Source organism: Cydia fagiglandana, chromosome 24 (assembly GCF_963556715.1).
Source record: "Cydia fagiglandana chromosome 24, ilCydFagi1.1, whole genome shotgun sequence".
Taxonomy (NCBI): Eukaryota; Metazoa; Arthropoda; class Insecta; order Lepidoptera; family Tortricidae; genus Cydia; species Cydia fagiglandana.
Window position 1 is genome coordinate 6,311,662 of NC_085955.1, and position 26,551 is coordinate 6,338,212.

At 38.3% G+C, this 26,551-nt stretch overlaps 4 protein-coding genes across 4 annotated transcripts in view; 1 reads left to right on the forward strand and 3 right to left on the reverse strand.

The window, feature by feature from the left end:
* LOC134676170 (gastrula zinc finger protein XlCGF26.1-like) overlaps window positions 1–4,339 on the forward strand; it is a 29,424-nt gene extending 25,085 nt beyond the window's left edge. Inside the window, exon 5 of the mRNA XM_063534470.1 lies at window positions 795–4,339. Within this exon, the coding sequence (XP_063390540.1) occupies window positions 795–2,455 (1,661 nt within the window). The 3' untranslated portion in view covers window positions 2,456–4,339. The remainder of the gene's footprint in view (window positions 1–794) is intronic.
* A 5,940-nt stretch (window positions 4,340–10,279) lies between these two features.
* Window positions 10,280–12,852, reverse strand: LOC134676179 (zinc finger protein OZF-like). Its single transcript, XM_063534498.1, has 2 exons — window positions 12,789–12,852; window positions 10,280–12,141 (listed from the first exon to the last, which is right to left on the reverse strand). The coding sequence occupies exon 2, from the start codon at window positions 12,125–12,127 to the stop codon at window positions 10,700–10,702; it is 1,428 nt and encodes a 475-aa protein (XP_063390568.1). The 5' UTR covers window positions 12,128–12,141; window positions 12,789–12,852; the 3' UTR covers window positions 10,280–10,699.
* Window positions 12,853–13,135: 283 nt separating this feature from the next.
* On the reverse strand, window positions 13,136–14,524 carry LOC134676612 (uncharacterized). Its single transcript, XM_063535007.1, has 2 exons — window positions 14,313–14,524; window positions 13,136–13,360 (listed from the first exon to the last, which is right to left on the reverse strand). The coding sequence occupies exons 1-2, from the start codon at window positions 14,439–14,441 to the stop codon at window positions 13,136–13,138; spliced, it is 354 nt and encodes a 117-aa protein (XP_063391077.1). The 5' UTR covers window positions 14,442–14,524.
* Window positions 14,525–15,037: 513 nt separating this feature from the next.
* Window positions 15,038–24,224, reverse strand: LOC134676613 (zinc finger protein 883-like). Its single transcript, XM_063535008.1, has 4 exons — window positions 24,102–24,224; window positions 22,381–22,522; window positions 20,551–20,616; window positions 15,038–17,908 (listed from the first exon to the last, which is right to left on the reverse strand). Exons 1-4 carry the CDS (start codon window positions 24,222–24,224, stop codon window positions 16,158–16,160), a joined length of 2,082 nt encoding a protein of 693 aa, XP_063391078.1. The 3' UTR covers window positions 15,038–16,157.
* Window positions 24,225–26,551: the final 2,327 nt, after the last annotated feature.

Genomic DNA, 26,551 nt, shown 5'->3' on the forward strand with positions numbered 1-26,551 from the left:
TAGGTACACTGTACAGGTACAGTTTTGAATAGTTTCAATAGTCCTGTTCTCATTTGTCTTCATAACTGGCAAGCCGCAATGGAAAACAGGCTCTAACACTCCTGGACTAAAGGTTTGTAGGAAGCGACTGTGTAAAAGATTACACAGTCGCTTCCGAATATGTTTATAGATATGGTTAACTATTGAATATTATAATACAAATTCACAACATTTTCCATTGCATGTTCTAAATATTCCAAGGAGAAGGTAAAGTAGAAGTTCACCAGATGCTACGTGGAGACGTAACATTCACAATGCGTTGCTAACTCTGGGACTACACTGTAGGAAACACCGAGTGGTGTGGCGCGAAGATGGAGACAACAAGTGGTGTTTCCATATTCGCCTCGTAACGCCTAGGACACACGAAACTTACTGAACCGGAACTAAATTATGTAATAAACAAATATTGAATACACTTTAACGAGTTAATATCCTTGTAAACGCCAAACGGCGCATCCATTTGCCGTGCCACTGACGCCACGGGGGTAAAATTTAGTTTTGTGAATAAATAATGCCAGCCTATAAGTGGGGTGTTTTTCAGTAGATTTTCATCAAAAAACGATCGACGTCAAATGCCGTCTTTGGCGTCGTTGTCACGATTTTGCGTTAACGTCAATTGCCGTCTGTGGCGTTCAAAAGGATAATGCAATTTGTTGCTGTCTCAGTAATTATCATGAATATTTAAATCAGAACAAACACAACTCTTTTTATGCCGTCTAATGATAAAGATTACTTACACCTCTTTGTTTTCACAGGGCTTTTATTCACCGCACCGACACCCGCCGCGGCGGACCTCGTGTCCGAGTCGGAAGCCGAAGACGAGCCAAACAAGTGTCAAGAATGTGACAAAACCTTCGACAACGAAGAGAGCCTCAAGAGACACAAGTTCGCTGTCCATGCTAAAGACGAAATTCCTGTTCCTACTGAAATTATTCATACATGCAAATTCTGTTGCCAGTGGTTCACGGAGAAAAGTAAGCTGCTTAGACACATGGAGGTTCATAAAGTGTCACCTAACGAGACTATTGATGGTCCTTATTCTTGCGACATATGTGACAAGCATTTTGCAGAGGAAGCTCACTTGAAGGAGCACGAGCAAGACCACACAGTCTATAGAACACACAGACTGCCGTCTACAGAATCCAACGGAGATGACCATGATTTTCATGACGATAGCTACGATCGCGACAATAGTCCACTTTCGCATCTGGTCGCAAGAAGAGAGAAAAAGGGAATAAAGAAAAAGGATAAAGGATCTTCTTGCAAATTGTGCAAGGAACATGAGCCGAAAAAGAGTTACCCATGTGACTTGTGCGACAAAAGTTTCAGAAGTAGTAACGGTTTGAAATCGCATATGATGGGTCACACGGGTGAAAGACCTCACGTGTGTCAAGTATGCCAGAAGGCATTTAAACATAAAAGTCACTTAAAGTTTCATCTTCAAATTCATAATGAGAATAGGCAATACCCATACTCTTGTGAAGTATGCGGAAAGAGATTTACATATAAATCTGCGTTGACTGGCCACTTGCGGTCACACACGGGAGAAAAACCTTATTCCTGTGATCTTTGTAAAAAGAAATTTGCACTTAAGAGCACTTTAAATGCCCATTTACGCTACCACAGAGGAGAGAAACCTTTCTCCTGTAATATTTGTAAAAAATCTTTCGCGTTTAGGTACACTTTACAAGCTCATGAGCGTTTTCATGCGGGGATAAAAGAACATCAGTGTCATATATGCCAGAAGCAATTTACTTTAAAACGTACTTTAGACAAACATTTACTCTCTCATACTGAAATGGGCATGCCAGGTCACGGCAGGCCGGAAGAAAGTTTCTGTTGCGAAATATGTGGACGGCGATTCCGGCAAAAAAGCTATTTGGCGCGGCACTTAAAGGGTCACATGGGAGTGAAACCGCATGCTTGTGATGTATGTAACAAACGATTCACCGAGAAAAGTAGCTTAAAGGCTCACAAGAAGATACACACTGGTGATAAACCTTACTGTTGCGAAATATGTCGAAAGCGTTTCGGGCTGAAAGCTACATTGAAGAACCACATGGTCGTACACACTGGACAAAAACCACACGCGTGCAGAATATGCCATAAACAGTTTTCGTATAAATGTGCTTTGACCGTTCATTTAAAATCAGTTCACTTCAGAGAAAGACCTCACACTTGCCACATTTGCAAGCGAACATTTGCGTTGATATCTACATTGAAAATACATATATTGAGTCACACGGGAGTAAAACCTTTCTCGTGTCACATATGTGGCAAATCATTTGCTGTGAAATATGCTTTAAAGAAACATCTAGCAACGCATAGTGGAGGAACTAGCTCGAACAACCGCGCGAATGCTGTAAATCGGGCGACTTCACACTATCGCCCGTTTCTGACACACCCTATGAATTAGGAATAATCGAAGGTAGTATTTTTTGTGTAACAACAAGTCGCACGATGTGTACTATCCCTTTAGGTAAGTTAGAGATAGAAAAATCGTTCCTTATCATGAACAGTTGTACAACTAAAAATGAAATGCTATTGCATTTAATATTCTATCTTTTACTGGTAAGATTTAAAGTCGAATGGCATTTCATTTTGTTTTGTGTCACTATTCATGATAAGCGTCGAAATGTCTAGTTGAAGATACAAATCATGGCAATTGTATAGTTTCCAATCTTTATCTTCCTGAGGCCCATGGTTCTACCTATTAGTACAGTTTAAGTGCGATGAAATTCAAATTGTTTTCATTTGAAACTATTTACATTTGTTTTGTTTCGTTTAGTTTCAAACAAAACAAAATATATTCTTATTTCCTAATGTAAAAATATCACTGGCAAATTTTGGTAATTTTTATTGTATGGCTGGGCCTCAAAAGGTAAAACCGGGTCTCGTTTTTAGAAATAAGTAGAAGTTAGACCAATGTTGGTAATCAGAGATTGCTTTAGTTTATAAGATGTATAATGTATTCTCGCAGTAGGATATTCTCTCTTTAAATGTATTATATTTAAAGCAGTCGCTTTAGTCGTATTTAAACCCCCAACGCTAAATGCTGATTTAAGTTTGACTTGTGTATTTGTATGTGTCTATGAATGAAAGATTTTTTATTGTACGTTTAGTTACACCTCCAGAGATAAAGTACCTCCTGCGTAGAAGTTTGTATGGAGAAGGGGTACTTATTATCTGCGGCTGAGCGTACAACTGAACTTAACGTAGAACACTAGTATGAATTATGTCCAATGAAATGTAAATATTTATTATAGTATTGTTTGAACAGAAATGGTACGTTGACGAATGTCTATTTAATACAATTTTGTGATTTTTGGCGTTTTTATGTTCTAAATTGTATGAAGACACCTGTCACCGTACCCATGATGTTTGAAAAATACTATAAGCGGCCCAGAGTTATTGCTTTCAAATTTAAAAGGAAACAAATTAATTTCTATTTTCTAATGCAATGGGTTGCTAGAAGTCAAAATTAAACAACTGGTAGAGCTACTGAGTCGTCATTTTGGATATTTGAGTCTACGCAGAAACGAAGTGACTTGAATAAGTGGTAATTTAAGCTAAGAAATATCAAATAAATCAGCTTTTTTTTTACTTTAACACTTATTTGTTAGAGAAAGTTATTCGTTTTTACTTTACATCTGTATTTGTTTATGATTTACACATTTCTCCAGTCTCCTTTTAATATGTTTTTTAAAATATTTTTTTGCTCTATACGGCATGACTGAGGTTTAAATCCATGATTTTAGTACCCCACACATTCTAATCATGGGGGGTTTTTAGATGTTTTCATTTACAATTGTTATAAGTAATTATGTGAGTAAACTAACGTAATTGATTACTGCATTGTAGTATTAGTATATTAATGTATATGTCCTAATGTTTCACAGCCTTATTCCAATATTAGATACTCGATTGGTCACCTACACTGCTAGGAATAGGGTATTTGACTTGACTGTATTTAAAATAAATTATTTTACACCATGCATGAAATAAAGCATCAGAAGATTAATAGAGAAACGTTGACAGCAGTTATTTTTATACCGATTTCTATTTTAAAACCCGTATAAAACTATAAAGAGTAGGTAATTTGATTGTGACGTCACATGCTAGTGTTTCATATAAATTCCATAGTAGGAAAATCGTTTCGACAGTTCAAAAAAGAAACTGATTTGACTAGTAAAGTAAAGTCAAATATCCTATTAAGATTGAAGATGGCAAATATCTGGGCGGTGTCATTGGGACATGGACGTTACTCTTTAACAATAAAAGTTATTCTTATTTCAATGAATCTGTGTTTTCTTTTGTACCTATTGTTTCGTTCCGTTTCAGTAAAGGCCGAAATCACATATGGCGAGATTATTTTCGACTTAACAATATGTAACTTTGCCGACAAATCGCGTGGAAACCGTTTGTTATTCACTAAGACTAATTGCCAAAACAGACTCATTAAGTAATAATAACCCACTTACGGAGTATGATATTAAATTTAGGACTTACTAAAACAAGTATATAGAAAAAAATCATAAGTACAAATTGTTCAACCATCATGTTTTCTGACAAAAAGGAATATCAGTAGGGGTTATAAACTGAAATAAACAAATTAAAATATTTTCTGAAAATGATTTAATTTGTTCAAATACTTCATAGTATCAGTAGGGGTTGCTGGAGAGATGCTCTGCAGCAGCCCCAACTTCATTTGGCTTAATATTCTCAATGAGGTAATTTTTTTTCAATTGCAGTAATGTACCAAATGTGGACTAAATCCTCATATACATATAATAAAACATGCCAAAACGTAATGAGGGGTATGCTGGTGAGCATGACGTCTGTATTTTATACTACCTATAAATAAATATCACTGCCCAAAGTGCCAAGTGGGTCCAAACTAGGGTTTCTGCTCGAGAATTCTCGAGGCGAGAAATCTCGAGAAATTTGTCCTAAGTCGAGACGGGAAAAAAATACTCAATGCCTCGAGAACTCGAGAAATAAATCTCTTGTGATAAGTAAAAAGGAAACACGCGTATAACACATGATGTGTCTATAATGAATTTCTTTAGATAGTTAAATAAATATAAACAATGTTTGTGTTTTACATTTTCAGGTACTTAAAACATTTATTAGGTAGATAACCAACCAAATAAAAAACTACCTTGATCGGTCCCCTATCATTCTAGCTTCAACCGATTTTCATGTTTTGAAACTTTTGAACTATCATGACATTCATGTAGTGTATTTTTATTGAAAAACGCTTTAAAAAAATAAGTACTTATGAATGAAAGCAAAATAATGTAAATCTATGTGATTGTAATTGTTACACTTACATAGTTGCCGTAATTTATTTTTCATAAGTGTTTTTCAATAAAAAGACACGTCAAGATCACTTATCTTCTTGCTAATGCTAAAAAACGAATTATAGGACCATTAGACCGGGAGATAGTGACACATTTTACTGGATCATTTGTACCAGTATGGCGGTTCGTCAGGGGTCTAAGCACGTAATGAAGGAAAGAAAAATGATGGTCATAGCGCTGGTACCGGCGGCCCAATCGCGTGGGCGTTAGTCGAACGTGTCGGATAAAATACGAGTGTCGAACGATTTGTACCACAAAAATCCTCGTATTTTCCGATAGTCCATAAAAAAGAAGTAGGCGGTAGCGTAATGCCATACTTCTCCGGTGTGACTTACAGCCCGCCATACTGAGGCGAACACATTAATTTAAAAAAAAACAATTCAACCATTTGTACCAAGCTAATTTTTGCACAGGTGATCATCGTCGAGCAGCCATTCATGGACATCACCATGCCATACTCTTCGGACGGTTCCAAATGGCCGCCATACCGCCGCAAGGGAGTTAATTTTTTTTTTTGCTAAACGATTTGTACCAGTATTGCATTTAAATTTTTGGAATGAATTTGATAAAATGTGACCGTTATTATAATTGCCATACTTATAGTAGGGGCAAGGGCCCAACCTTTTCTGTTCTCTTTCACGACGCAGCAACTAGTATCATTTCTCTCACCTCGCTCTTTTAAAATGCCGTTTGTCAAAAAAGGACAACCATACTGTTGACAAGGCGGACTTCAAATCAAGTGTTGCCTTTCTTGATGCGCCCACCCTGTGTATGTGTGCGTAAAAGCGTATATGTGTGCTCTTTTAGGGATGTGAAAAGTCGATTTTAATCATGTTATATATCGATAAACGCTACACAGCGGAACGAAATAGCGATTAATTGAAGCTTCAATATCTTCGTTAAACATAAACATTATTGAAATGCTAATGGATAATGAATATATTATAATATAATAATATAATTAAATTATTGCGGAACACCTATTTTAGGAGGTATTTATGTATTTTAATTAAATATCTGACTTTCCCTTGGTTCCCTGCTGGGGCGTGACTATAAAATTGTGATCTGATAACCACAATAAAGAATAAAAGCGTTTTTGGTCATTTTAGGTATCGTTAAGCCTTTGAAGTAAAATTAAAATTGCAAGAAATGTCGATAGTTTATCGATATGACTTTATCGATATGGCAACAGCAACGTGGGCCTCATTGTTAATCGTACACTAAACAAAAGTGGCAACAGTGACAGCTCGCTGAGACTACGTCTATATATATATTATGTCTATGAGTAGGGGGAAAAAGTGCTGCCATACTTGAAAAACTTATTTAATCGACACGTTTCAAAAATACGACTATGTATACGTTAAATATTTTTTTACAGCATGGCATCATCATATTCTGTTTGTTTGGATACAATTATACCTAAAAAAAAATATTTCAGATTATAACTACGGGGCGGACGACTGTGAGACTTAAGCCAAGACTTAAAACAAAAAACAATTTTTTGACGATTTGTACCAGTATGGCATTTGGATTTTTGGAAGTTATATGATGCAATGTGACCATTATTATATTTGCCATACTTCTAATAGGGGGAAAAAGGGGCACCATACTTGAAATAAAAAAAAAATTGTACACATTTGCCACCGCCTACAGGTATGGCATTATGAGATTTCCATTTATGATCACACAGAAAGTCTTGAAAAAAAATTACAAGATGGTACAAATCGTTTAGCAATAAAAAAAAATTAACTCCTTTGCGGCGGTATGGCGGCCATTTGGAACCATCTGAAAAGTATGGCATGGTGATGTCCATGAATGGCTGCTCAACGATGATCACCTGTGCAAAAATTAGCTTGGTACAAATGGTTGAATTGTTTTTTTTAAATTAATGTGTTCGCCTCAGTATGGCGGGCTGTAAGTCACACCGGAGAAGTATGGCATTACGCTACCGCCTACTTCTTTTTTATGGACTATCGGAAAATACGAGGATTTTTGTGGTACAAATCGTTCGACACTCGTATTTTATCCGACACGTTCGAGTAACGCCCACGCGATTGGGCCGCCGGTACCAGCGCTATGACCATCATTTTTCTTTCCTTCATTACGTGCTTAGACCCCTGACGAACCGCCATACTGGTACAAATGATCCAGTAAAATGTGTCACTATCTCCCGGTCTACATGTAATTACAAATATTACAAAACTAATACTACTATTGATATTACTATTGATAAATCAAATCAACCCGATATATTCCTATTAGCAAAATATCACAATTTTAGCAGCTTTATTGTTACGTTGAGTAAGTACGAGTATTAATATTACGTAGTTAAACTTCTGTAAGTTTTGTCACATCGAGTTAAATTTATTGACTTGAATATTACTGCCTAATAATGTACCATATTGTGGGTTGTTTACATTTTGTTAAATACCTAAAGAAATATACTATAGCATAACACATCGCCGGTGCGCACGCCTGCAGCTATAGCTTTTTTGTTGTTGTATTTTTGATTAAAAAGTGCAATTTATGATGACTAAAAATGTACCATTTGTTTGATTATTGATCTCACCTACGATTCCTATGATTCTAATTTGTTAAAAAGCAAAAAATAATTAAAATAACATGGTACTTTTGGAACTTTCAAAATTTCTCGAGATAGGTACTCGAGAAACTCGAGAAATCTTGGTCGAGTATTCCCGTGCCTCGAGAAATTAAAAAGGTCGAGAACCCAGAAACCCTAGTCCAAACACAGCGTGCAGGTCAGTCCTGAAACAGACTCGCAGCAGTAAGAGCAGTTAGAGCGGGTGGGCCGCAACCGGCTGCAAATGTAAGTACCTATTTTGAGGTAAGTATGCTTAAAATATAGTTCTACGAGTATATTACTTACTTTTGACATCACCACCTAAACTGAGAAAATTGGTCACCATTTGCCTAAAAAAGGAAACTCCATCTCACTTTTAATTAAAATTGCTTTTAATAAAAATACACCAATACAGTTTCGTTTTAATACATATTCTTATTAATATCGTTAAATCTTACGCTCAAACTAAGTAACACGATTTGTGTCTCTCGAGTACTTGTACAGTCAGCAGCAGAAGTCGCTATACACTCCAGGTGCTCAAAGAGAGGTAAACGTTTAAACTGTCAAAAAGTTGTTGACTGTCATGGTAGTATTTACTTGTGAGCGCTCAACGTGTCACAAATATGTTAACAGTCGCTATTCATTAATTTCTACACTTACAACAAGTCATTGATACCTTAGCTGTCAAAAAACCAATGGTATCTAAGCGGTCAACGTGTCAAATATATCTGAACAATATGAAAAAATAGACTTTAAAGCATACAAGTATGGTCGAATATTGAATAAAAGATAGCCATGCTAATTTCAGGTAAAGCGTTTTGACAATCATCGAAAGCAGTACAGTCTTGTCATCACATACATCTATCTCACGTTTTGCCCTTCAACCATTTGACAGGAGCCTCTCGGTCAACTTACTGCAAACTATTTCTTTTAACAGAATCGTCAAGACGAATGACACATAGCAAAAGCTAACTGAAGCCGAATTTGGAGCCAATTGTCAAGGCACGTCGTGGTCTCAGTAACAGGCGTTTGCTTTTCGAAGCAGAGACCGCGGGTTCAAATCTCAGTCGTACGCACCTAGAGATTACAGCTTTTTGTTTTTTTTTTGGGTTTCATTTCTATTATTAATTTGTGTCTTCTGGTTTTATGTTAATTTCGCATTAGTTTATATAATTTTTGAAGATAATGTCACATGTAGCGTATGTACGACTTTCTATCAGGACGTTGTAGGTTTGAACCCGCAGTGGGCGTTACTTAGATTACTCCTGTGCGGAATGCCATTTGATATTTACTACTCAAAAATCACGTTTGTTGTATGAGAGCCCCACTTAAATCTTTATTTTATTCTGTTTTTAGTATTTCTTGTTACTTATAATAGCGTCAACAGAAATACATCATTTGTGAAAATTTGAACTGTCTAGCTATCACGGTTCCTGAGATACAGCCTGGTGACAGACGGACGGACGGACGGACGGATGGATGGACAGACGGACGGACAGCAGAGTCTTAGTAATAGGGTCCCGTTTTACCCTTTGGGTACGGAACCCTAAAAATGCTGGTCTCTTCGAAAACTGACTAAATTAAATTAAAGGATATGAAAACAATGCATTTTATTAATTTCAGACATCATGTTTCATAGTAACATTTATTGCTTAAGACCTACACAATCGATATCTAAATAGAAATAGTCTTAGTTTTATTTTTCAAAACGTTCGGGGTTCGATTCCCGAGCTGAGTACAAATTTTTTAATGTATGAATGCAGTTTTCCGTGTTACTAAAATCGATGACATGATTCCTAAGAAGAGATCGGTGTATATCTTATAGTATCAGATTTTCCCATACTGGCCGATCTAAATGGGCCACCCTGTATAGTATATTTTAGTACAATAAGTGGGCTAAATAAATATATTAACATAGGTATATAATATGATCAACGGTTTGGAAGAACAGCCGCATATGACAGTTAAAATAAAAAAACCGATCATTCTAGTAGAACCTACTTATTTATTGAATAAGTTTGACACTTAACGATAAAATACTTCTTTAAGAAAGGAGGTGTCAATTCGTAGTGCTACAGTATTTATTTTAAAGTTACACAGATAAAATGTTGATGCTTAGTTACCATTGAAATAACAACTGCTTAGCAACTGGTGGCACTCTGGCTGCTGACGTACGTGATTGGCAGTGCATGTAGGTATTAATGACAGCAGCTTGAATTTGATTGCTTAGTTACCACTGTCTTTTTAACCGTTATTGTCATTGTGATTAAATAAGGGTATATGTGTTAAAGAAAAACTCAGAAGTTAAGGTATTTGTGACGAACTGAAAGCCTACGTGAAAATGACATCTTAGATGTCCTTATTTTTGTGACGATTGAAGTGTATATGTTTTCTTGGATACCTTGCCCGCTCAGGTATATCTGCTGCTGACTGTACAACATATTAACAAACAAACAAATGCGAGTAAGTATATTTACTACTAAAATAGGGTATAGTACAGTAAAAAGAAACAAAGATTTGTAATTGAAAACAACTTGGCATCATAAGTTATCCACATAATGACATTTTTAAGTAAAATTAGGTATTGACGATTAATGCTATTGAAGCGTACTTGCTGAAAGGATGCCTGGCCCATAGCATTTAAATTTGACCTAACCTAACCTGAATATGGAACTGATAATTATTTAATAAATAATAAGAACATTTACCCTTACTTTCACCAAGGGTAGCATTTCTCTTTATGTATACGTTTATGTTTTCTAAAACTTGAAGGATGTGCGAATTTCTTATGGCAAATTTCGCAAGTATGTGGCTTCTCACCAGTGTGAGTACGATAATGGAATTTCAAGGTAGATAGTACCGTAAATTCTTTATTGCATACGTCGCACGAGTGCGGTTTCTCTCCAGTGTGGATTCGGCTATGAACAATTAAAGCTGACTTATGTGTAAATTGCTTATTACATGCTTCACATGAATGCAATTTAAGCCTATCGTGTGTCAGCATGTGGCCTTTCAAATTAGTTTTTGTTCGGAACGGCTTAAGACATATTTCGCAGGAGTAGGATTTTTCTCCTGTATGTATTAAATTATGGGCTCTTAAACTACTTTTTTGAGTAAATCGCTTGTTACATGTCTCACAGAAAAATGGCTTTACCCCCTTATGACCATTAATGTGCACAGTTAATTGAGTCTCACGTATAAACTGTTTTCCACAAATATCACAACAGAATAGTTTATTTCCCGTGTGCGTAAGAATATGTTTATTCAAAGTACCTTTTAAAGTGAACTGTTTTTTACATACCTCACAAGAGTAAGGCTTTTCACCTGTGTGCACACGTTTGTGTATGTTCAAAGTAAACTGTTCTGAAAATTTTCTTTTACAAATTTCGCAAGTAAACCGATAATTACCTGTATGAATTAACATATGTTTATTTAATGTGCCCTTTAATGCAAACTGTTTTTTGCATACTTCACAGGAGTGAGACTTTTCTCCAGTATGGATTAATTTATGTTTGAGCAGATTCGATTTCTGTGAAAACTGTCTTTGACAAATATCACAAGAGAACTGATATCCTCCGGTATGACATTTAAAATGCGCTTTTAAAGTACATTCATATTTAAACCCTTTTTTGCACACTTCACATTTATAGGGTTTATCTCTCGTGTGTACGCGGTTATGAATATTTAAGTTATATTGTTTTGTAAATGTTTTGTTGCATGTTTCACAGGAAAATCTCTTGTCCTTGGTGTGACATTTTAAATGGGCGTTTAAATGAAATTTATGTGTGAATTCTTTTTGGCAATATTGACATGAATGTCGTTTGTTTCCGGTATGTAGTAAGACATGTCTATCCAGGTAAGATTGTTGTGTAAATTGTTTCTTACACATGTTACAAGAGAGATTTCCTTCCTCGGAGTGAGTACGTATATGTTTAATTAGATTACATTTTAACTTAAAACGTTTGTGGCAAGTGTCACATATGTGTGTTTTCTTGACTCGAGAGGTGTGATCGAGGTCCTTGGTCTTCTCAGTGACGTGGTTGCGCCGGTGACCTCTAAGGCTGTTCTTGCTGTCGCAGGGTTTCTTCCGCGTCTTAAAATCGTGAGACGTTGTATCAGCAGTCGATATGAAAGTATCATCCATACTATCCAATGACACTGGAAAAGATGTCTTTGTTATATATTTGTAAAGCAGTACCGAACATATACTTGGATTTTTTTGCATTACATTACAATTACAGTACACAATTGTATTTTTATCGTAGAGTTTTACGTTTTTATAAGAACTTCCGCGAGTTAGTAAAACCGCCGGTTTTCGTGATATTCTTTTTTTACTTCCAATATTATTTAATTAAAGGTTGCAGTTCATTTTGAAATAATATCAAGTAATGCAGAAGAATTATAAAAACCGGCCAAGTGCGAGTCGGACTCGCGCACGAAGGGTTCCGTACCACTACGCATAAACCGACAAAAAATCACGTTTGTTGTATGGGAAACCACTTAAATATTTATTTTATTTTTAGTATTTGTTGTTGTAGCGGCAACAGAAATACATCATCTGTGAAAAATTCAACTAACTATCACCATTCTCGAATTGCAGCCTGATGACCGACAGACAGACGGACGAACGGACGGACAGACGGACTGCGGAGTCTTAGTAATAGGGTCCCGTTTTACCCTTTGGATATGGAACCCTAAAAAAGACTATACAATTGACCTAAAATTATAGTTTTCGCCATCATTTTCTTATTGACTGCTATTATATTGCACACAACTGTACATAACTATCCACACAATATACTTACACAATGTTGCTACATCGTTTGTGATAACATCACTAGTGTTTTCCAATTTGACAGCAGATTCATCTGAAACAACATGAAACAAAATTATTTAATTTTTTTTATCTCAATATATGACAACAACATATTTTTAGCCTATTTATTATCTATTAAGCCCTTTTATTCTTAGTAAATATGTCTCTAAGCACAGTGTGCCGCTTGGCAAAGGCCTCCTCCAGCTCTTTCCATTGGGGTCTATCATGGGCCACTCTTCTCCAGTTCAGGCCCGCTGTGAGTTTGAGTTCATCCTCCCATCTTGTTCGAGGTCTCCTCTGGCTCGGTGTGCAACCTCTTTTTTAGCCTTATACTGCTTAAGGTAAAGTATCCCTTCTACTTAGTTGCCGAGCGGACCCCAAACTCCCATTACTCAGCGCAAAAAGCATGGACAACACTACAAAGCTGATGAACTTACTTTTAACACGTAGAGCCTCCTGCAGCTCGGCCTGGCTGCGCTGCACTTGCAGCTTGAAGTTGTTTGCTTCTCGAAGACACCCTACACACACCTCACAGATCCCACTATCACTAACTTGAACTAGCTGAAAGTTAGACATTGATTACATAATTTTATTGTATTTTGATATGGACAGCTTTCCGCAACTCATTGACTAGTGACTGTTTTTGCTAAAACAGAATTATAGTTTCATTTTTAAAGTTTGCAAAATGAATGTGAATAATAAGCTAAGAGCAGGAGAGAAGGCAGAGGTACCAATGTCTGTTAGGGCATGAGAAATAAAGAAGTTTGTGTTCAAGCTTTTTCAACATATAATAGATGTATGGAAGTAAATAGACTGGTATTTAAAACGGATATCTTTTTAAATTCAATGTAATTTATTAAGATGAATCAGGCACATAAATTAAGTAAAAGTTGAATATTATGACATCGCCAAGCATCTAATGATGGAGATAGTGCAGATGGATTGGAACTTCAACTCAAACTCATCATTTGACCTCTTTAGAATTTAGTTAAAAACTTTTTATTTATCCTTTGTCCTTTTGGACATTCTATTATTATTATAAAAAACTGAAAAAAAGGAAGAATCCTACTATGGTACAAATAATAAGAGTAAACTGATTTAATGAGTTTACCTACGCTGAGTTGTTACGCTACTTATGAATTACCTTTAATTAGTTTTGTTTCAAGGTTTTGAGGGCCTCATGCTTATTTGGGCAATAGAGAGGCTTATATTGACCAGGATATGAGCAGTGATTGTCTTTTGTATTATTTCGAGCTCCCAATATTTCGAAGCTCGACGCTTTCGACGAAATATCGGGAGCTCGAAAATAATACAAAAAGTAATCACGGTTCTTATCCCGGTCGATATAAGTCCAGTGAAACTAACCGTGAATCATTCAAAACTGTTAATTATAGAGAGGTGGATAACGAAACTTAGCTTTTTTTTTCATTTATAAAATTGTGCCCAATTAAAAAAATATTCTATCAAACTGATATAATTTCACTCTATCATATCTAGATATCATGTTACCTACATGTATATTGAAGCACTCTTTAAGCATATCGGAATATATCTCTGTTTTGTCGAGATGTGTGTACACTGTGGTCAGGCCTTTGTCCGGCGGCCGCCGCAAGCAGCAGCGACAAGAATAGAGCACGTCCATTACGGTGTTTCTTATACATTATTCATAATCATTCGGACTATTTGTAGCAATATGAATTTTTTCCATCAACCATTAAAATTAAAACTTTGGTCAAGGATTTTGGAATTTTGGATAGATTTTGGCATTTGATTTGACAGTTTACTGAAGGACAGCTGACAGCAGATTTTTTTTTTTGGCGTGGTTACGAGACCTTTAAGCCAAACCAAGTAACCAGCCAGTCCAGACGGGAACAATTTTTCGCCAATCTGATCAAATGGTGTGAAACCAAACTTTGGTCAAAGAAAATTTAGACTAGAGGCCTATTGTCAAAGTAAATTATGCGGTACAAATGATTTTTATTTTGTGATAGAGATGACCCATTTTATATTGAAACATCTTAAGGGTGCCGCGCGAGCCAATGTTCGATGGTTTGCCGCGCGATATGGAGACGGGGCTTACCATCAGTAGTGCACGCACAGACCAACCACCTGGCGGTTTTCTGTGAGTGCATGTCTCGGTGTCAGTGGCACAAGAAGTGCATGGACATCGTGCAAAGATCAACAGTGTTAAATGCAAATACAGAGTTATATAAATTATTCTAAAATAAAACAATAATAAGTTATCCCAGTTTTATTTCGATGAGGCACATTATAAAGTAATTTCAATAGGTTCATACACAAACATGGCGTCGAGTAAACTCACACACACACGAAAAATAAAAGCGGCCCAACGCACGAAATTGATGAAATATAAAACACGTTGCTCTTGTGAGCTACAAGATGTCTAATCAATATTAGATTAGGTACAATGGTCACTATAACAGTTAATTAATTAATCATTGTTAGGTAACAGTCTATGACAGTTGAATTCTATGGAGCGGTAGATAACACTTCAGTGAATAAAATTAACAGACTTGTTTTTACATTACATCTTCTCCTTTAAGTCCTATAACCTATGGTCTTAGAGATTCAATATTATTTTAAATCCATTAGTAAACAAAGATTACAGTCCATACACCCTGCCGCACCCAAACTAACATACTTCACTTAATGCGATAAGTTACATGTAGTGTAACATGTGGTATGCGCGCCAAATCAAACCAAAGCGCGCAATAATGAAGTATACATAATATATATGCACACTGGCACACAGCGAGCGAGCGTCAGCAGCGTACGTACACAATGTGAGCTGCGCAGGTGCAGGAATACGCTACATTATATCTAAGTGTTATCAGTGCCGGATTCCGCAATCTCAGAAATGTGCCCGGTCAGAGGGGTGGTGCTATGGTGCGGCATTGGGCCCGAATAATTTAGGGCATCGAAATGTCTTAATCCTGCACTATGTAGTACAATGAAAGACCTAAAGTAGCCTTACGTGGCGGATCAATAATAAATGTGCCCATTTAGTATGTAAATTTTATCTTCTGTTGGTGATCCTAATAAATAACTAAACAAATAATTGTATCGATGTAAAGCCTAAAATACATTTGTGCTTCGAACTTGAAAAGTTAGATGGTGGTGTAGGTTCCGCTCCGTGTATTATGCGGCAGGTGTGGTTGTCAGAACATGGCGCTCAATTCGGGAACCACGAAACGTACAGCTCAGTGCAGCGGCACCTGTGTCAGCTAACAAACTAATGGCATGTTTGTTTAGATTTTACTTCCAACTAGACCAACAGATCACTAGGTTAACTGACCCCATTATACGGAGTTGTCTAACGACTTTAAGAACCAACTTATCAAGACTTTACTATTTTGGTCGTGTGAGTATTAACATGTGTTATTAAACTGGCTTCATCAAAAAATAAAGATTCACATATCTCGCACTCGTACGACTCCTCACCGGTGTGGATTCTTTTATGTCTCTCTAACTCACACTGTGATGTAAACTTGTTGTTACATTCCTCACAACTGTACGGTTTCACTCCAACATGCGCATCTGAACTCATTTCATTTAAATGTTTGTCACTTTCTTCATAGCTGTGTTGAGTTGTTGTATTATTTTCTAAAGTCCCTTTTTGTGTCCAGCCTAAGCCTTTGTATGGCGTGGTACCATTGTGGGCTCTTCTTCTGTGTGCATCTAAATTATCTTTGCTTGTAAATCCTTCATTACATTCCTCACAACTGTATGGTTTCACTCCATTGTGTATTCTCTCATGACGATTTAAATTACTTTTTGTTGTAAATAGCTTGTTACATTCTCTACATTTGTATGATTTGACTCCACTGTGAGTTCTCTCGTGTGTTTTTAAACTCTGTCTTTGTGTAAACCGCTTGTTACAAACCTTACATGTGTATGGTTTGACTCCACTGTGAATATTCTCATGGCAATGTAATGACTGTTTTGTTGTGAATCGCTTACTACAAATCTTACATACGAATGGTTTGACTCCACTGTGAATATTCTCATGGGAATGTAATAACTGTTTTCTTGTGAATCGCTTACTACAAACCTTACATACGTATGGTTTGACTCCACTGTGAGTTTTCTCATGGTTATTTAAACCCCCTCTATGTGCAAATCGCTTGTTACAAACCTTACACGCGTATGGTTTCACTCCACTGTGAATATTCTCATGGGAATGTAAGGACGGTTTTGATGCGAATCGCTTGCTACAAACCTTACATATGTATGCTTTCACTCCCCTGTGTAATGTTCTCTCATGACGATCTAAATTAGTTTTTGCTGTAAATTGCATGTTACAGTCTCTGCATTTGTATGGTTTGACTCCACTGTGAGTTTTCTCATGGTAATTTAAACCCTCGCTACGTGTGAACCGTTTGTTACAAACCTTACATATGTATGGTTTGACTCCACGGTGATAATTCTCATGTGTTTTTAAATGCCCTATTCGTATAAACCCCTTGTTACAAACCTTACACGAGTATGGTTTCACTTCACTGTGAATATTCTCATGATAATGTAACGACTGTTTTTGTGTGAATCGCTTACTACAAACCTTACATACGTATGGCTTCACTCCACTGTGACTTGCCAAATGTCTTTTTAAATGCCCGTTTTGTGTAAACCGCTTATTACAAACCTTACATACGTATGGTTTCACTCCACTGTGAATTTTCTTATGAGTATTTAAACCCCCTCTATATGCAAACCGTTTGTTACAAACTTTACATACATATGGTTTCTTTCCATCATGTCCAACCAAGACTTTTTCACTCTCGTCTGTTCGTGTGGTATGGTTCTGTATATGTGTGATTAATGTGGACTTGTCTGTGAAGTGTGTCTGGCAAGTGTCGCAGGTGTAGGGTTGTGGGTCGGCGCCGGCGGCGGGTGTGTGAGGCGCGTCCTGCACGCTGCGGGCGGGGCTCGGCGCGCGGTGTGGTGTCGCGGGACGCGGCTGGCTCGCGCGCGGGGAGTCGCGGAGGCGCTCGAGCCTCACGCGGCAAGCCTGCGCGAGCTGTTCCCGCGCGCGGGCGGACACAAACAGCACCGGCTCTGTCCTCGCTTCAGCGGCGACGTCTAATTCAACTGAAACAAAAGCAGCACGTGATTAGAGTTTACGAGGAGCTTGGTTTGAAGTTTGGACGACGGCGGCGGCGAGAAGCACGTACCGCTCGTAACGCCCAGGTAGCCGGTCGCATGTGTCTAGTCCGCGGCCACAAGAAAAGAGCGTGCGTGGGTTGTATGGGGCGGGCAGCCCCTAATTTATTGACGTGAAGAGTGACGCGGTTATCGCGCATGCCTACCGCGTATCATGGTAGAATACTTCAATTTCAAGATAGTTCATAATTATTATCTGATAAGGCATTTAGGCTAGAAGGCCGACCGGAGGGCCACAGAGGTAAAGGCAGGCCCAAGCTCGGATGGTTGGATGGCGTATACCAGGACATCAGGACCTTAGGAGTGAAAAGTTGGAGAAGGAAGGCCACAAACAGAGCGGACTGGAGAGACGCTTGACCAGGCTAAGGCCCACCCGCAGCTGTAATACCTCAGATGATGATGAAGGCATTTCCATGTGTGAACACTTGCCTTATATTCTAAGATACCACTGTGCACCTGTTATAGTCAATCAGTAATTTGTTGTTTGAAGCTAGACAAAATCTAGCCGCAAAAACTTTTACCTTTTTTGTACACTTCGTTAATTAGGCATACAAGTATTGTCTTATATAAACAAGTCCCTTTAATCTTATTTTGGTTATTTTACTGAAAAATTTAAAAATATATTCATAAACGAATGGAAAATATAACTTTACTTCCATGTAAAGGTATAAGTATGAAAATGTGACTTAGGAATATATTTAGCTTTCCTAAGTATTAACTATTTTTAAATAAATTATGCTCTATAATATTTATAGTTTAAGTGTAGTTTCGCGAGTCCTGTAGCTAAATAATATTTTCAATATTAATTTATAACTTACATAAAATAATAATGATTTGACTTCAATTCTTAGATTCAATTTCAAGACCTCCCTGAACATCCAAATTCACTAAGAAATTGGGACGACCCAGTGTGCAAATTGGCTTTAGCTACCCTTCTCGACCAGTGCGGCGGCGCTGCGGAAAGAGCACTCTTGGCAGTAAGTACTAGAGAGGCTGGGCACTGGCTCCGCGCGCATCCTTCTCCTAAAATTGGAACTTTTTTAGACCCCAACACACTCCGGCTCTCGATTTGCCTCCGTTTGGGTATCCCGGTGTGTGCCCCTCATCGCTGTCCCTGCGGTGCGGACGTAGACCAGTTAGGCCACCACGGTCTCTCTCCTGCCAGAGGAGCGCGGGCCGCTTCTCCAGGCATGCCGCCCTTAACGACATCATCCGTCAGTCTCTTGCGTCGGTCAATGTACCTGCTTTATTGGAGCCGACCGGTATATTGAGAAGTGATGGCAAGAGACCTGACGGGATGTCCTTGATTCCGTGGAGTATGGGGCGGGTGCTAGTGTGGGACGTAACCTGCGTAGACACGCTGGCCCCGTCACATCTCCACGGAACCTCTGCGAGGGCGGCAGCTGCTGCGGAGGCGGCCGAAAACGCAAAGATTGGAAAGTATCGCGGTCTCGGCGCCGAATACATTTTCGTTCCTTTCGGCGTCGAGACCCTGGGTCCGTGGGGTCCCGGCGCCCTGAGTCTCTTTGGAGACCTTTCAAAGAGACTCAGGGACGCAACTGGGGACCCGAGAGCTGGCAGTTACCTCGCTCAACGCATCAATCTGGCAGTTCAGCGGGGTAACGCAGCCAGCATCTTGGGGACCTTGCCACAGGGACCTTTTTTAGATTTAGTTTAGATTAGTTTTATTTTATTTTAGAATAGTTTGTATTTAGTTTAATTAAGTTATTTTTATATATTGTTTTTTGACTTGTTTTTGTACCATATATATTAATAAAAATTTTAAAATAAATATTTATGGACGGAGCAATGGCGAAAAATAGCGGCAGGGATTAATCCGAATAATTCCTCGGAGTGTCCGTTATATGTGCGATAGAAAATGCAGAGCAAGGCCACATCTCTACGCAGCCGATATGAATTATGCTGGCACCCGACAATTCGAGTCGGTCTCCGACGTCTCCGTTGTATGCGCAGGTGCAGAGGAAGGAGCTAGTACGGGGATGCCGCTGCCCTCAGATGAGAACAATATTCCATATGTGGGCGAACCTACACCTTAGAAAGCTGTTGGCGATGGGCCGGTGTGAAATACTGTCTCGATCTGTTGAACACACTTAGCTTTTTCGAGGCTGATTTGGCCTTACCCTCTAAATGGCCGCGGAACTGGACTTCATTCGAGATGTCGACGTCAAGAATTCCGAGTACTCTCTGTGGCAGTTAGGGAAGTGCTCTCAAACAACAATGGTAAGATTTCTAGCGGTAAACGCGAAAACCTGATCTTTGTAGGGTTAAAAAGGACCAAATGAAGTCAAAACCATTCTGAAACTTCTGTTAGGGAAGTCAGAGGCCCTAGCGCGAACCACGTTCGACGTGTTGCCTCTCTATGGCACTTGTAAATTCATACGTAAGTGTGACAGGGAGGCAACACGTCGAACGTGGTTCGCGGTAGGCCCTCAGCGAACCACGTTCGACGTGTTGCCTCTCTGTCGCACTTGTAAATTCGTATGTCAGTGTGACAGGGAGGCAACACGTCGAACGTAGTTCGCGGTAGGCCGTCAGGTTTTATTACTCACTCAACACCGGCTCGTCACTGGCGTCAGCTTCGTCCTCCGTTTCCAATTCCACTGCTAATTCTTCTTCTAGAACAAACAAACACAATACAATCATATTGTCCTCATAACGCTACAGTTGCTCATGGGTCCTGAAATATAACTACATATTTTATAACGTAAATTATGAATATGAAATACATCCTGATTTTTCTAACCCGTTACAGATTGTGGTCAACAGCAAACTAAAGAAAAATACACCAAGTTATGTCGTGAAGGAAATGTTTCTCCTATTTCTGGGCAGTTTGGCCTTCGGGCATCTGGAGCTACCTAACCTACCTAAGTGCCAACTAAACCATTCTGAACCGAAGACCTTTTGCAAGGTAGTTGTTTAGCTACCATGTTATTTTAAGATATAGGCTTTCTGCAATTGTGGTCGTTTTGCGATCCCGTCCTCATTCAGAAGTCTCATTTTGAGATCCGGTTGTTTTGATATTGAAGCAAAGGTTATGGCGCCATCGCTCAAAAATATTGCACCACCTTTGGCCTAGTGTCCAGTAGATGGCGTTAATTTTGATATTTAACAAATTAATACATACCAGTGAAAGAATAAAGATCCAAGTCAAATGGCGTTCTAACAGTTTTAAACTTCTATCGAAAGATGGCAGTAAATTTGCTGTGGCTACATAATTTACTTTGACAATCTGCCTCTATTTCAAATTCTCTTTGCTAAAATGCTTTCTAAACTTTCGTGAACAAGAGCTTTTAATTAGTAGTAATCAATTCCTTCAATACTGTTTGAGAACGGGACAAGTAGGTTATGACGACCGGTCTGGCCTAGTGGGTAGTGACCCTGCCTGCGGAGCCGATGGTCCTGGGTTCGAATCCCAGTAAGGGCATTTATTTGTATGATGATACAGATATTTGTTCCTGAGTCATGGGTGTTTTCTATGTATTTAAGTATTTGTATATTATATATATCGTTGTCTGAGTACTCACAACACAAGCCTTCTTGAGCTTACTGTGGGACTTAGTCAATCTGTGTAAGAATGTCCTATAATATTTATTATTATTATTATTGTATCTCCTTTTTGGACTTCACGGGCCTATAAATCCCGGTCTTTTGATAGGCTTGCGTGGGGATATAGATCCAACACGTAGAGGCCCTTTGGAGAGTTTTAATGTCATGTAGAACGCCTGCTGGAACCCGTTCACAGGCGCAACAATAGACACCCGTGAACCGGTCGCAGCAGGCATTGGGACTATTGTAGAAGAAGTGAACAGTATTATTATTTATTATTATATAAGTAGGTACACAATTTTGGAATAAACATTTTGTCAGTTTGTCAAGACAGCACTAACCATTCTTCGGGAGTTGGGATCCGCACAGAGGACCTGGCCAGGAGTGCCAGGACACACAAATCTTCCAGGAATGCAAAATTCACCAGGTTCGCGGTGCACACAGGCGTCTAGGTGCATGTCTTATTTCGTCTGTCATAGAAGTCAACTAAATAGAGGGCCGCGCGGGCGGGGTGAGGGGAGGGGAGACAAATCTGCATAGATACTTGTACAAGTTATATGTAGATAGAATTTTGAACAAATACTTTTGTCCAAATCCAATGATAATAATGCTATTGAGATCTTAACCAATACCGCTTACCATAGCCATAGACAAAGGGATATAATTCTCTTTGCCGTAGCATACCTTTACCTATATTATGTATAGTTCTAAGTGAGAGTGTTTAGTAGGTGGGTGCACATCTTTTGAACTGTATAACTTAGCATTAACTATTATTGTACTTCTGTTGTTTCTCCAATAATGAAAATAAAATAAAATAAACACTACTAGCTAACCTTTAACATGCACCCCTCCCTGCAGCCGGGCCTGCAGTTCCGCCTGAGTATGCTGCACTTGCAGTTTAAAGTCACTTGCATCACGCAGACGGCCCAAACACACCAAGCAGATTCCGTATGAGCCATCACAACTCAGTTTCAACTGTAACAAAATAATTATACTTATGTAATTTCTATAAACCAAACTTTGCTTTAATTCAGGCATATAACAGGGCAATCAAATTGATTCATTTATTAATATTTGCAAGTGGAAAAGAGACAAAATTATATTACACCACAATTTCTAAGCATTATCCTTCTTGATGACTGTGACCATCATGATCTTTGCTACTGCAAATAAATGATGATATTTTTCTTTCTTTTGTTTCACCGCTGGTAACCTATGTGAAATAATGAAGTTGGTGATGGACTCACAGCAGCTGACTGAAGCAAAGAAGGTTGAGCAATTAAACGTGTGCAATCCTCAAATGAGAAGCCGAAATCACGGAAAACCATGAGCCAGATGGTCAGACGACATTAAAAGGTGGCACGGAATCCATGAAAAAGCCATATATATTTCATGTGTCACCTTATATATTTCATGTGTTTGTATACTGTGTGTGTTGCAATGTTTAATTTCTCAGTGTATTGGCTTGTCTGTAATGCCGTGTAAATATATTGTTAAACAAAAAAAAAAGTAAAAAAAAAATGTTCTGCAGTGGATATACTGGATATGCAGAGAAGAAAGAGAATATGAATATTAGATTGTTGTACAATAGAAACATAGTAAGTAGATTACTAAACATAGGTTGTGTTGTGGGCAATTAGTGATGGTAAGTGTCATACTATTGTAAATCATAACAGACAGAGTTTTAGCAAACTATTATATAACTATTGGATGACCAGTCTGGCCTAGTGGGTAGTGACCGTGCCTGCGAAGCCGATGGTCCTGGGTTCGAATCCCAGTAAGGGCATTTATTTGTGTGATGACACAGATATTTGTTCCTGAGTCATGGTTGTTTTCTTTTAAGTATTTGTAATATTACATATGTCGTTGTCTGAGTACCCACAACACAAGCCTTCTTGAGCTTACTGTGGGACTTAGTCAATCTGTGTAAGAATGTCCTATAATATTTATTTATTTATTTATTATTATTAATATTAATATTATGAATCTAGACTATGATTAAGTATTTATGTTTGTTAATAGTTTGTCAGACTGTCTAGCGCAGACCGTTATTGCAGACTGTCTAGAGCAGGACGTGATTGTTTCTTCTTCTTCCTCGCGTTATCCCGGCATTTCGCCACGGCTCATGAGAGCCTGGGGTCCGCTTGACAACTAATCCCATGATTTGACATAGGCACTAGTTTTTACGAAAGCGACTGCCATCTGACCTTCCAACCCAGAGGGTAAACTAGGCCTTATTGGAATTAGTCCGGTTTCCTCACGATGTTTTCCTTCACCGAAAAACGACTGGTAAATACCTATCAAATGATATTTCGTACATAAGTTCCGAAAAACTCATTGGTACGAGCCGGGGTTTGAACCCGCGACCTCCAGATTGCAAGTCGCACGCTCTCACCGCTAGGCCACCAGCGCTTTTCAGGACGTGATTGTTTATGTTAGTTTATACTTTGGAAAACTGTCTAGAGCAGGCCTTGAGAGAATTGCCTATAGGTTGGGACCCAATGGTATAAGGAAAAACATAATATTATTATACACCCAAATAAAAAAAAATTACGTAAATGCCGAAGCATTCTCGTAGCATGTGCGAGTAGATCTCGGGCGCGCCGAGCCGGGTGTACGGCGTCTGCAGGTCCTTGTCCGCGGGACGCAACAGACAGCAGCTACACGGAGTCTCCATAACATGGAAATAATATAACACACAATTGACACAATGAAAACCACACGCGCTAAATATTCAGTATATATTCATTATATTCACAATCCAAACCATATCCAAAAACACATAAAAAAATTTAAATGATAATGACGTTTGCTTTTTTAATACTAGGGATGCGGATGTCAGTATCGGTTTTTGGCCGGTGTTGGGACATGGTTGGGACCAAAGAATATAATACTCACTAGGGTTGAGACCAATTTGGGTAGGTAAAGTTTTTTGAAGATAGGCAAATTATATTTTTTCCCGATAGTATTCATTATAGCGATCACGGAAATGCAGCTCTTTTATTTTTATATCATTTTATTGATTAAATATAATTTTTTAAATGATCGATATGACGTTTGTGAGGTGAAATGGCAGATTCGAGTAATTAATTCCTTGGCGCGTAGTAAATGGGACGAGATAGAAAAAAAATCGATGTCAACTGTCAGTGTCATTCTTGGAAAATAACTTGCAAATAATTGGAAAATAATGGTCGGACGAAACATTTGTGTTTTCTTGTAATTGGATGTCGGTGTGATTTCTAGAATAAGTGTTTTTAACGTCCCTAGCACGATCAACACGGATATTTTGATAATGATAACGATTGCTTTCGACTACTTGGCACTGCTTCTTGGAGAACATTTTCATTAACGCCTCCACCACGACTCTTGGACTGCTACACGAGTCATTTTGGATCTCAGTATCAACACAATAGATGGAGACGATCCCGGAAACGTTCGAATGGAAATAGAATATTACAGAGATGAACTCAAAGTGCGTCGTACCGTCTTGTAGGAAGTACAGACGTTACTTTCCAAATTCAGCGTATTTGAGCACACCAAAGTCTTTAAGAGCGATTCGGTGCCAAGCTTTGAAGATATATTGGCCAAAATGGTAACTTATACGTTTACCATAACTATATAAACGTGATTGTTGTATTATACATACATAATGATTAAGATTGTAATAGTATTATAACTAGGTCGTTATTGGCTATTATATATGGGCTCGGCAAGGTGTTCACAATATCTGAACACGCACGCCCTGATAATAGAGGCGTGTTCAGATATTTATGAGCACCCTAGCTGCACCAATATATCTGATGGCGACTGTACTTTAGAAAACTTATAATATAAATCCAAAATAATATAATATAAATCCAGTAAATTTCGTTTCGTTTTATTTTAAAATCCACAAATTATTATCCTTAAGCATTAACATTACAACAGTATATAGAATCACGCTGTGTGGCGTGCCCTTGAAGAGAGTTGAGAGGTTCAAATATGGTCAATATGGATAAGTATGTCTGTAGGGTAAATGTTCTTCACGTTGGGGCCTGTTTACATATTGATTAGTGTTGATTGCGGGTTTAATACATTTGCCACTATACACAAGTAGCAAGTGTATCAACTCGCAAAAATACTACATTTTTGCTTCCATTGAGGTATACATAGTAAGCACTATTCTCAAATTATGTGAGGAAATAAAACAAATTCAATTTAGTAAAGCGTATTTAATAGGGGTAAAGTGACGCGAATACAATTAAAAAAACAACGCATATTCTTAGTTTATATTAAATGTAGATGGCTTTTTAGTTTTCACTTGGTCACAGAAATACGCTAAAAACCACTTTCAGAGTAGGTGTTTCTTGCGTTTTGGCTGTCCTTCTTGTGTCCTTCCACAGCATGAGCATGTCGTAAGTCCTGTTGTATTTGTCCCAGGACTTAGCAGGAAGCTAGTTATTCATTATTAAGTTTGCTTCTGCTTTAAAATGAGGCGGTGCATGCCGTCTATTCCAGGTCGTTTTCGTCACTTGAACTCATTTTGTTTATTACGAGTATTAAAATAACAAGCGGTAACTTATTGAGTATTGCACAACGAATAAACTTTGCCGCCTTTTATTTGCATATTTTTTTAAATTATATTACCAGAGATACAAAGCATACGGTACGCGCATGCGTCAATCCGCGCGCACCGCGCAGCGCCCTTTCGCGGTGCTAAAGCGGTATCCAGACGGGACTGATCAAATCAGTCGATTTGATCAGAAATGAAATTGGCGTCTATCTCCAATTTTAGATTTATGGTGATATTAGACCCATTTAAATTGAAAAAATGCCCCATAACGAAAATACTAGCCTCACAAATTGGTGTTCTTGTGTCCGCACCTCATTTTATTGGTCATTATCGGCGGTTGAATTCGGCGAGCCAAATTGGCGTTTGCGTCCGTACGTCCCGATTCGATCGGGCAATTTAATCAGATTGGCGAAAAATTGACTAATCTGGATACGCCTTAAGCAACATCGAGT